The sequence below is a fragment of the Pelodiscus sinensis genome, chromosome 17 (assembly GCF_052426305.1).
Source record: "Pelodiscus sinensis isolate ZL-2025 chromosome 17, ASM5242630v1, whole genome shotgun sequence".
NCBI lineage: Eukaryota > Metazoa > Chordata > Testudines > Trionychidae > Pelodiscus > Pelodiscus sinensis.
Window position 1 is genome coordinate 29,525,669 of NC_143068.1, and position 12,037 is coordinate 29,537,705.

At 45.8% G+C, this 12,037-nt stretch overlaps 1 protein-coding gene across 7 annotated transcripts in view; it reads left to right on the top strand.

The window, feature by feature from the left end:
- The window catches only part of COL20A1 (collagen type XX alpha 1 chain), a 121,055-nt gene extending 109,672 nt beyond the window's left edge, over positions 1-11,383 (top strand). For all 7 annotated transcript variants that reach the window (XM_089769730.1, XM_075901044.2, XM_075901047.2 and 4 more), the window contains 4 exons: positions 1,376-1,564; positions 6,278-6,355; positions 7,728-7,883; positions 10,080-11,383. In XM_089769730.1, the coding sequence (XP_089625856.1) occupies positions 1,376-1,564; positions 6,278-6,355; positions 7,728-7,883; positions 10,080-10,093 (437 nt within the window). In that variant the 3' untranslated portion in view covers positions 10,094-11,383. The remainder of the gene's footprint in view (positions 1-1,375; positions 1,565-6,277; positions 6,356-7,727; positions 7,884-10,079) is intronic.
- Positions 11,384-12,037: the final 654 nt, after the last annotated feature.

Sequence of the window (12,037 nt, forward strand, 5' to 3'; positions counted from 1 at the left end):
GTCTGGCACTCTGTAGTCCAGCAACATCCATAATCTGGTATGATTTAGTTAGCCAGATATCCGCCTATCATGGGAGTGGCCAAGTTTCACGTGGTCCCATGAAGTTTGTTTACAGTCACCAGTCCTGGCTTTCAGTGTGCCATTGTGTAGCTCTAATTTACCTCTCAATGTCTTCTAAGGGTACTTCTAGACTAAACCTCTCTGTTGACAGAGAGATGTAGATTAGGCACATTGAAATTGCTAATGAAGCTGGGATTTAAATATCCCGTGCTTCATTAGCATAAACATGGCCACCATTTTTTTTCAAAATGGAGCTTTTTTGGGGAAAAAAAGGGTAGTCTAGACATGGATCTTTTGAAAAATAAACCCTTTTTCGAAAGATCCTGTATTCCTCAAAAAATGAGATTTACAGGATCTTTCGAAAAAGGGTTTATTTTTCGAAAGATCCGCATCTAGACTGCTATTTTTTTTGAAAAAGCTCCATTTTGAAAAAAAGCGGTGGCCATGTTTTTGCTAATAGAGTGTGGGATATTTAAATCCCAGCCTCGTTAGCAATTTCGACGTGCCTAATCTACATCTCTCTATTGACAGAGAGGTGTAGTCTAGACACAGCCTCCCAGTAAGCAGTGGGAGTGTTGGTAATGTTGCTAGACAATATTGACTTCCTGTGGTTTGGCAAATTCTCTGGTTCGGCACCAGTTAGATCCCAAGGGGGCCAAACTAGAGAGGTTCCACCTGTGGTAATTTTTTTCAAACCCAAATCATCCTTTCTCTGGTCTCAGTGGTACGTTGCACTTCTAAGACTGACTGTAGTATTGCCTTCTCTCTGCTATGTACATTATGTAATTTATAACCTTATAGCATCCAAACTGTAAATGTGAAACTAAAAATGGTCCAAAATGAGAACTTCACTTCTAAATGCCTTAGGATTTCAAGGGCTCGGTGATGCATTTCAACCTCAGACCTGGGAATTAAATGTTGTGGTAATTTTGGATCCAGAGGAGGCTACAGGGCAGGGAGGAGGGAAGAGGAGCACCTTGAATAGACACAGCCAATAGTTTGTGGGGTGTGTTAGCACTATTGCCTCTCAACCACACGCTGACTCCAACTTGGCTCCAAACCTAATCCTCTATTTCATAGCTCTACATTTGACACACTTGAACTCTATTTTTCTGATCGAAAGAACTTACAGAACCTTTCCTAAGCCTGGTCAAAGGTTAGGGCATGGCCCAAGAGTGGACAAAAGGCTCTTGGACCTATCTTATTTTATCCACACAGGTTAATTCATGAGGTCCTGACCTGAGGCCTTTTGCTCATCTTAGCATCTCTTCTGGCATACAGATGAGGCTGTTTATTTTCTGACTTGCCTTCTCAGCTCATGTCTTGAAATTCGACTCATTCATCCATGAACATACAAGGAAGCCGGTTCCCATGTGGGAGGACATGTTGAAGCCAGGCGTACCCGGACCACCAGGTCTTCCGGGTACCGCTGGTACTAGAGGAGAAGAAGGAGAAGATGGTATCCCAGGACAGCAGGGCAAAGATGGGTATCCTGGTGAAAGAGGTACTGATTGAAATACTCTTAAGCAGCGCTTTACCATGGCCTTTATATTTTCAGACATAGTGGCTAACGAAGGGTGGCTTATGCACCTAAAATAACCTCTTGTACCAGATAAATATGAAATAAGCCTCAAAGCACAGGTCTTTATATATATATAGACACCAACCACAGTGATCCCTTTAGGATCCATATGTCCACAAAGTTTTAGAGGTTACTGGATCAGAGGGTTTATTCAGCTCTTATCTGTAGCAATGAGCAGACTATGCAGCCCAGTACTTTCAGGACTGACTACACATTCATGGTTCAAAGACACTTGGAGCCAGACTCACCTCATGAATATTGCAAAGAAGTGGAATATCTGCCCAGTATTCCTGGGTGTGAGTGCCTTTCTGGTCTGCCTGGATATCTATACGCCATTCCCCTCCACTTTGGAACCAAACGTCTCATTCTGGCATGATGTCTGTTTAGCAAATTCAGCACCCGTTCTTTAACTGGATCTCCCAAGTAGCTGTGAGCCACTCACTGCTTACCACCCTCCCCTCCTCAGCTTTGCGGATGACTCTTCACATCTCTTCACATTGCCCCTTCCGTGTGGAACACTTTTCCTGAGGTGATCTGCCATTTCCCTCATTCAGGTCCCACCTCTGTCAGATCTAGGAAATCAGCCATTGGATGATGGCTACAGGGGGAAAACAAGGTGGAAACCTCTGGAGGTGTGTTAAGAACAAAGCTGTTAGGAAGGAAAGAAGAGCAGCTCTTAATCAGCAGCTTATGCAGGGAGGAGGGGCAGCAACCATGCTCCTGAGCAACTTTATGGAGCTGGGGAAAGGAAGAGAGAGGGGAGCTAGCCCCTCTTACACACGCTGGATATCCATTTGCTGGCCACATTCCTTGTGCAGCTGCCCTTAGCAAGCAGGAAGGGAGAGGAAGGGTTGCAAAACTTTGTCTATCAAGCAAAAGGACGAGTGCCTGCCTGTGCCACATTTCCTCATTACCATGGTAACAGTTACCCAGGTCGTTATTTAACCCTTACGTTGCCCAACAAAAGCCAGAGCATCTCCCCTGGCTGGAGTGCTATTGGATAGCTGGGGAAATACACACAAGGGGATAGCTAAAAGGATCCCTCCCCCACAGGCACTTATAGGACTGGGGACAGGTAGTACCAGATATAGACTGGCTATGGGACTTGTGTGCACACACCAGGTGTGTTCATTGTCAGATGCTTTAACTCTTTGCCAGGTGGGGGTGAGGTTAGCTTCAATACGTTGTTTTTCTCATGTTGCCGCTGAGTGGCTGACTGGTATAAGACAATTACCGTTCCATGCCACGCAAAGACTGCCCCAGAGGATATTGGGGGGGGGAGCCTTGAAGCACAGTTTTATGGGGCAGGAAGGATTCCAGGCTGTGATCGTATCTCTTTGTGCCATTCACTGTATTGTTACCTGTCACCAATTGTAAGGTCTTTGGGGACAGGGACCTTGCATGTTTGTGCACACCAGAGAGTGCAGTTCTGACGGATGCCTCTAGACATTCATGCACCGTAAGTGTTCATCAACAAAAAGCCTTCTGCCCAGGCAGCATTACCCACCATCCAAAGTGGGTTTTCATTCTTTCTGAGTACAATAGACTTCATAAAACTGCCTCTTGGGCCCGCACAAAAGGAATTGCCTGGGCCAAATTTGGAAGTTTTACATGGTCAGAACTTCCTGTAAAAGTCAATATAAGGACTAAATAAAACTGCCAGCACATGGAGCCACAGTCTTTTTTTTTTTTTTTCTAGCGTAGGAATGAGAGCAATGTGCAAAGCTTCTTTCCCCCCTCTCCGTTCCCAAGAGGCAAAACAACTCGCTGGCTGCTTTTGGAGTAGAACTCGTGGGCTTTGGAGAGAATATTTTCTTATCTCTGGTCTCTTGGCTTCAAATTTAAAGCTCCTGCCCTAGTCAGAAGAAAGCGCTGCTGGAACTTTTGTTTAATTACGTGACAAATCTTGGCGTCGTCATCCTCCTGGCAGCCATCTTTGTTTTAATAGACGGGTGTATTAATGGTAAGGCTGTTAGAAGAATCTTCTGACTACAGCTCCAAAGAGGCCCCGGCAGCATTATTCAAGATGAAACCCCTGGGAGCAAAAGCAAAGGAAAGGGCTGTGTGCATCTGCAAAGAGAGCCTCTCCCGCCTTTTGGGAGATGCTTTTTCATGTCGCATTTTAGTCAAAGGTTGTGGTTTAATTGGCATGTTTCACACTGCCACTCACACAGCAACCCGAATCTGTCAAGAGCACTCAAAGGAAGAGACTCCATCGTTGTTTCTGGTCCCCCCCCCTTTAGTAGCTCCTTACTTTTCTCTAGAAAAGCCAGCTGTGGTAGGAGAGTAATTCCTTAATAGCAAGTTTGCTTCTGGGGCAGCCCTTCTCCCCCATCTTGAGGAGAACCAGAGGGGAGCAGGCACTAAAGCTATCTACTAACTGTGCTGACCAGCTGTTTTCACACAAGAGATGGTTTGAAAAAGTAAAAAGAAAAATGTTTTTTTCTTTCCACTACAAGAAAAATATCCCCCATGCAGCAGCTTAATAACTGAAGTTGTGTCTCAGTCCAGTTGAAAGGACATTTAGGGCAAGCAGCTATATTTGCTAGGGATGCAAAGGATGCAAAGGACCCCTCTGCGCACTGAGTCTCAGAGGACGAGCCGTGTTAGTCTGTAACTTTAAAAACATCGAGCATTCCTGTGGTACCTTGGAGACTTACAAATAAACCATAAGCTTTTGTGGGTAAAACCCACTTCATCAGATGAATTGGAGTGGAAATACAGAATCCAGAGTATATATAACAGCAAAAGCAGTTACCTGTCAGTTGTAAGACCAGTGTTAATGAAGCTAATTGAGTCAGGTTAGATGTGTCCCGTTCATAGCTTTAGATGTGTAAATGTGAATATCAAAGGTGAAGAAAATTGCCTTTCTAGTGCCTTAACCAGTTAATATCTTTATTCAAGCCCAAGTTAATAGTGTCAAACTTGTAAATGATAATGTCGAACTGTGAATTGAAATGTATCCTGCAGTGCAAGTCCTAGGCTTGTCTGGTGATTCCTGCTATCCCTTCTCCGAAGCATGTATTCCCACAAAAGAGCCCTGACTCAGAAGCAGGTCCCATATGTTTTTTAGGGTAGGAGAGGCAAAGCCAACTGTTAACATTTAGAAATGATGCCTGAGTGGGTATTTTTGTAGTTGTTGGAGAATCTTGTACATTAATGGAAATTGTTCTGGCTTTGGTGGCTGTCTAACCCTTCTGAAGAGCAGGCCCTGGCTCGAGTCCATTAGTCATTCAGGTCTGGCCTGTAAATGTAAGGCTTATCAAAACAATTAAGCGAGGAGATGTAGCAGCCTGCAACTCTTCCAGCAGGTCGTGAGGAGATGGATCCCCTAGGCAAGAATAGGTTCTATCTATTCTTTGCCTAGGGGACTGTAGAGCCGGTAAAAATCTCTTTGCCAAAACTTTTGTTGCAAAAAGCCTCAAGAGAAATGCCTTGTGGAAGCATGAGGTGGGAGAGCTCCACTCTTTTATTGGACCAGCTTCCATTGGAGAGAGACACAAGCTTTTGAACGACACAGAGCTCTTCTTCAGGTCCCAGTGGGTTAGTCTAACCATTGCATCAGGGAGGTGAGACTAATTCATTAGCCTAGAGGTCAGGAGATTGACCTGGAACATGGGAGACTCAGATTAGAGTCAGAACAGGGACTTGAACCTGTGTCTAACACATCCCAGGGCCAGTGTCTTAATTAGACAGTTGCAAGGTCTCAGTTTCAGCCCTCATCAGAATGAAAACAGGTTCCCTCAAAACATTTCACACAGGGGAATTGCTGATTTCCAGCCAGCCCTCCCTAAGCAGCAAGACCTGTCACTTTGTCTGCACTAAAAGTGTCAAGCACAGCCACGGCAGGGCTTTGACCTGAAAGTGTGGCCACAGCATGCATGCTGGGAGAAAGCTCTGCCAGCGCTCTACATAACTCACCTTCACAACGGGAGTAGCTAACAGTGCTGGGAGCATGGCCCCCAGCGCTGTAGCCTGGTTCACACTGGCGCTTTACAGCGCTGTAGCTTGCTGCTCTCAGAGGGTGGTTTTTCACACCCCTAATGCCGGGAAGTTACAGCGCTGTAAAGTGCCAGTATAGACATAGCGTTAGCGATTGAGAGCTGCAGTTCGTTGCTGGCCCCTGGTGGTGGGAAGAGGTGGGTGAGGGAGGCAGGCCTGGAAGGGGTCAGGAAGACTGGCTCTGAAACACAGAAGGATGCAGGTGCAGCAGCACAATGCAGATGGATGAGGACGCGCCACAATAGTGCCACTAAAATGGCCTTCAACAGCAAGGGGTTACCCACGCCTTAACGCTGTCTGTGTGCACCGCATGGCCCTTCCAGAGCAGGTGTAGACAATAGTGAAAGATGACTTGATTTATAGTCACAGCTTGATAAAATAGCCACAAACTTAAATTCTCTGTGTAGGGGCATAGTGCCGTTTCGGGGCCAATGCCAAGGGATGCCCAAGGATACATATACAAGGCCGCATGGGAGGGGTTAAAGGAGGAGATCTTGAGTTGATGTGTGGTACTGAAGATCACAACTTTCTAAAAGACCATAGTGGCTAAGAGCCAGCATGTGGGGACTAGCAGGTGTTAATTCAGGGGAACTGTGATGCTCTGGTAAGTGACACCTCTCTCGGCTCAAACAGGAAGTCCTGGACGCCAGGGTGAGAAAGGCCTGCCTGGAGCCAGTGAGGAAGGAATCCAGGGACCCAGAGGACGAGCTGGTACAGTGAATCCAATCTTGTGGTTTCAGTTATAACATTGACTCTTCATCTGTCCTCTCAGCTGTGTTTGAACACACAGCTTGAGCATAGCTTGCAACAGCCGTGTACCGAATGCTCCAACTCATAAGGAACAGATTAGCCTAAATCTGAGTCTAGTATAGGGGTGGGCAATAATTTTTGATGGTGGGGGAGCACTCCAAGAGCTGGTCAAGGGCTGTACCTTTCTGTGGAGAAGCTTCAGGGTCTGGGATGGAGGTTGGGTGCAGAAGGGAGCTCAGGGTCAGGAACTGGAGCACAGGAGAAGGTTGAGGTCTGAGATGGAGTTTGGGTGAAGGAGGGGGTTGTGATCTGGGGCAGGGACTTGGGCAACAGGATACAGGAGTGGGTGCAGGAAAGGATTCTGGCTCAGGGATGTAAGAGGCATGTGTGGGGTCTGAGAGGGAGTTGTGATCTTGGGAAGGAGGAGAGGGGGGTGCAGAGGGTTTGGATGGTGCAGAGGGTTTGGATGGTGACCTGGGACAGGGAGTTGGGGGAGGAAGGGCCTGGAGTGCCAGCGGCAGACTGTGGCCAGGAGGAGCTTACTTAGGTGGATCACAGCCACCAGCCCTGCAGGACCCCAAGGCAGGATCCCTGCCTACTGCAGCCTCAGGCTGCTCAAAATAGCTGGCTGCTCCCTGTGGCTTTCTGTTCTGGGCATCGGGGGAGGGCGAGGATTTGTGAGCTGACCTCAACCCTAGTAAAATCTCTCAGCTTCCATTGGCTGGTTTCCATAAAGTCTCTCCTTGGTGTCTAGGGCAGAGAGCCACAGGGAACAGCCACCTGCTTAAAGCAGTGTGGGGCTGCCCTGAAGTGGCTGGCTGCTTCATGCCTGAGGATCCTGGTGGCATAGGAGGAGCAGAGTTATACTATACGCTTTGGCTGTGTCTAGACTGGCAAGTTTTTCCGCAAAATCATCTGCTTTTGCGGAAAAACTTGCCAGCTTTCTACACTGGCCGCTTGAATTTCCGCAAGAACACTGACAATCTCATGTAAGATCTTCAGTGTTCTTGCGGAAATACTGTGCTGCTCCTGTTTGGGCAAAAGCCCTCTTGTGCAAATCATTTGCTCAAGAGGGCCAGTGTAGACAGCACAGTAATGTTTTGCGCAAAAAAGCCCCGATGGCTAAAATGGCGATCGGGGCATTTTTTGCGCAAAAGCGCGTCTAGATTGGCACGGACGCTTTTCTGCAAAAAGTGCTTTTGCGGAAAAGCATCTGTGCCAATCTAGACGCTCTTTTCCGAAAATGCTTTTAACGGAAAACTTTTCCGATAAAGTTTTTCCGGAAAATCATGCCAGTGTAGACATAGCCTTTGAGAGCCCATTCATTTTTCAGGCCCTCCAGGAGAACAAGTCATAGGAAACCCAGGTCTGAAAGGTTCCCCTGGGAGCACCGGTCCTCCAGGTTTTCCTGGTGCCAGAGGCCATCCCGGGGCACCCGGCTACCCAGGTGGTTGTGATTTCTCTGGATGCTACAGGGCAAGCACAAGAGGTACGTCCTGATTCGCTATATGATGATGATGCTTTCAGAAGCTGCCCCATTGATATATCTTTGGCTACCTGGCTAACTGTATTAATTATTATTATTACTTAATTTTATTTTCCCCCATGCTTCAAGGACAGCCTGTCCTGGAGAACATTCTTTTCTAAACACTTAACACAAACCTCGTTCTTCTGACTGGCTGTGGAATGTTCAACATTTGTAGGACTGACCTGTGACAATGGAATAGCTCTGCTCTTTACGCATCTGTCCATATCTCTCTTAGGGTACGTCTAGACTACCGCGTTTTGTCGACGGAAGTTTTGTCGACAGATACTGTCGACAAAACTTCCGTCGACAAAGAGCGTCCACACACATTGAGTTCTGTCGACAAAGCAAGCTGCTTTGTCGACAGAACTCCGTAGTCTGGACGCAATGTTACAGGCAATAATACCTTCTGTCGACAGAGTTCTGTCAACAGAAGGTGTTATGCCTTGTAAAATGAGGTATACCAGCGTCGACAAAACTGCTGAGTTCTGTCGACATTATGTTGACAGAACTCAGCGGTAGTGTAGACGCTGGTATAGTTTTGTCGACAAAAGTCCTCTTTTGTCGACAAAACTAGGTAGTCTAGACACACCCATAGATACATTGCCCCGCCTTCCTCACAGCAAAAGGCATTATGTGGCAGACTAAAGCCGGTCTTAGAGGCTGCGGGTTGTGTGAGATAACACTACTCCTGGTGCGCTACAGCCACTTGGATGTGACCTCGTCTGTGCACCTCATGAACGGACTTGGGAATTCTTTCCGAGAAGCACTTATGAATGTTTTTGACATGCTACCCGGCTTCTGTTGCATCACCCCTCCAAATTCATAACCCTGCCATCGGTGAAGAGCTCATGGTCACTTGGCAGAGCAGTAATGCACTTCAGGGGCTGTCATTATGAGGAACTTGTGTCCTCCTTGAACTGGATATATTTGACTTTGGCTCATGTAAAATATTACATAGTTAAGCAACAATTTAAGCTCTAGTTCTTATGTTCAATCTGGAATAATTAAAGCAACTTCTGCTGCAGGAAGCCTTCTCACATGACTGACCATCTACAGTCTATAACAGTGGTTCTCAAAATTTTTGGCCCATGGCCCACCCTGCTCAACACAGACCTTTCCACAGAACACCAGACAAAATGGGTGCAAAAGGGGGTGGGGCTGCAGGGTCTGGCCAGGAGGTAGAGTGCAGTAATAAGCTGAGGTGGGAGGGCAGGGTGGGAAGTTGAGTGCAGGAACAGGCCACGGGTGAGGAGTATGGGTGGAAGAGAGGGTGCAAGAACAGGGTGAGGGTGTGGGGTCTCAGCAGGAGGAGTAACGGTAGTCCGAATTACGGGCTTTAGTTCGAACTACCTAGCCCGTGCTGTGTGTAGCCGCGGGCAAGGAGTCCGAACTACCGGGCATTTAAAAATGGCGGCACCCAGGAACATGCAAATAAAGCCTGGGATATTTTAATCCCGGGCTTCATTTGCCAGTTCGAATGACTACATTAGCCACCCTAGTTTGAACTAGGGTGGCTCGTATAGACATACCCTGAGGGAGGAGGGTGATCCCTGAGCCCCTGGCCCACCTGCAAGATAGTGCTCTGCGGACCATGCTTAGAGAACCACCGGTCTATAAAATTCACTTCCCCCTCAAAATAACCATTTTTTTTCCAGAGCAGTCATGTCTATAGACTGGCCTGCTCTGTAACCATGTTGAATGGGTTCAAGACTTCTGATGAAGGATATTTTCATCTTCCCTGTCAGTTGGAAATGGGCTTCTTTACTTTCCTGTATCTGCATTTCTTTTCATCTTGATTTATATGGACCACATCTGAAGAAGGCAAAGTAGATTTTTAAAGATGCTTCTGTTCCATACGGCTGGCCCTCTTTTCCCTTATGTGGCTTTTTCTCCTCATAACGAGCTATTTGGTTATTCGTATGTCTTGTCAATCAACTTTCGGTTCTTTCATGGTATCAATAACATGACATATTAATGCCTCAATATACCTCCCTGACTCTCAGATTCCCAACTACATTAAGTTCTATAAAGTACAGAAACTAGTTAGTTCCCGAGTAAAAATTTGTAAGGAGAATGTCTAATTATGCACCCTCAGTTCCTTATGTTTTATTTATTCTTCTGTTCATTAATATCTCCCATTTTTGTCTCCAAATGCAGATTTCATCCCATGATGATTGAGGCATGGGCTACCTTGGACAGGTCTCTGTCCCTTGGGAACTTCTGCACTAAAGTTCCATCTGGCCAGAGTATAACTGCAACTTGGACACCAAATTCAAACTTTCTTCTCTGGCTGCACTGGATTTTTGTATGGAGGCATAGAATTCTAAGCATAAAACAGTGCTCATAAAACCAGATGGCATGCACATAATACCTAGTCATCCTCTCTCACCTATATTCCTATGTTACTGTCTGAGCCATTTCACACTGGATAACTGGTGTGTCTGAATTGAAGTCGGATGTCTCACAACAGGGGTAAAAAAAATACAGTTGGAGGAATTACAAGAGAGCTGACCCACAAGTAATGGGAATCATATGGGACATGCTTAAAAACAGTCTGGAGCAATGGCTCGTTTGTCCACCTGTGCTTTATTTTTTCAGCCATTATTATGAGTCACCAGTACCTGAGCAAAACCGTACAAGGTGCTGAAAGATGCAAATCCCTTCAGTGGGAATCCTGCCATGTTATCTATCAGGGGAGAATAGAATAAAATCGTATACTATTGCTATAGCTTCTGCCTCTAGAACAATACTGAACTCTTCCTCAGTTTCATTATCATTAGACGAGGGAATCCCTTTTTCAGAGGAGTGATGGAAGCCCAAGCGCCTAGTCTAGATTCATCCACCTCAAGCCTAGCAGCAGAAAATAGAGCAGTTGTTCATTGACAAAGGATGAACTATATAACTCCTTGGACTTCTCCATCTCTTCCTTCTACAAGCATAGGGACAGTTTTGCATAGGTCTCACTTTTAGCAGTATGATACTAGAGGTATTATTGTATCGCATTCTACAAGTTGAACCTCCATGGTCCGGCCCCATCAGGACCTGACCTACTCCAAACCAGGGAATTTGCCGGACCAGGGAGGTCAATGCCAGCCTGAGATTCTGCTGCCCGCTGGCTGCCTAGTTTGGCAATGCTTCTGGCCTGAGCCTGCTGGTTTGTCCTGGGGAGTGCTTCCACTGGGTTGCTGATGATACCAGACCAGGGGGGTAGCCGGACTAGAGAAGTCTGGATTATAGAGGTTCAACCTATAATTGTACATATTGATATCAAATGATACTGGTAATGCAACAACTGAATTGTAATTGTTTGTTATTTTATATTGTAACAGCTTCTATTGGCTTTAGACCAGAGCCACACTGTAACAGCTTTCAATAATTGCTCCTAAACCTGGATTATTGACACAAAGGAGAGCCAATTCTGTGAATAAAATGTCTCTGGGGTTTGAAAATCTGGATGGACACTCCATGTATCACTTCTAGAAAGAAGTTTAGATACAAAGAATGCAGCAAAGCCTGCATGCCAGGCACCTAATATGCGTGCACATTTTCTCTTTTTATTGGCACACTGGATAACTGTACACAAATGACTCATGATGATCATGCACATGTACAAACACTCATTTACATCTGCAATGCTGGTAGCTGTGCACAGCTAGCTCACTTGAATTTCTAGACATATTTATCCAACATTTAGGAGCCATGTTGCTAGGCCCCTTAGAAATACCCAAGATAGATACAGAAGACCTCCCTACAAAAATGTATCTCTAAGAGGCAATTACAAAGGAATATACCTCATTCTTATGGAAAAATCTATAGAATATAATACGTACTAGCCCATATGTACATCTTTTTGAACCATTACGTAGACTTGTCCAGAGAGTCATAACCCAGCTAGGACAGAACACAAAACATAGAAAGATCATTACATTCCATAAATACTGAGTAAATTTTTAGGAAACTCCATTGGATTAATCATTAGTAATTTTCTAGAACTTTCCCCTAAGGTGCGTGTTTGCAGTACGAGGAATATTCTACACTGTAAATAGAAAAGTATAAAGGAATACTGAAATGACAGAGGTAACTTTTTCTATTTGCTTACCGCAAACCTGTTGAGC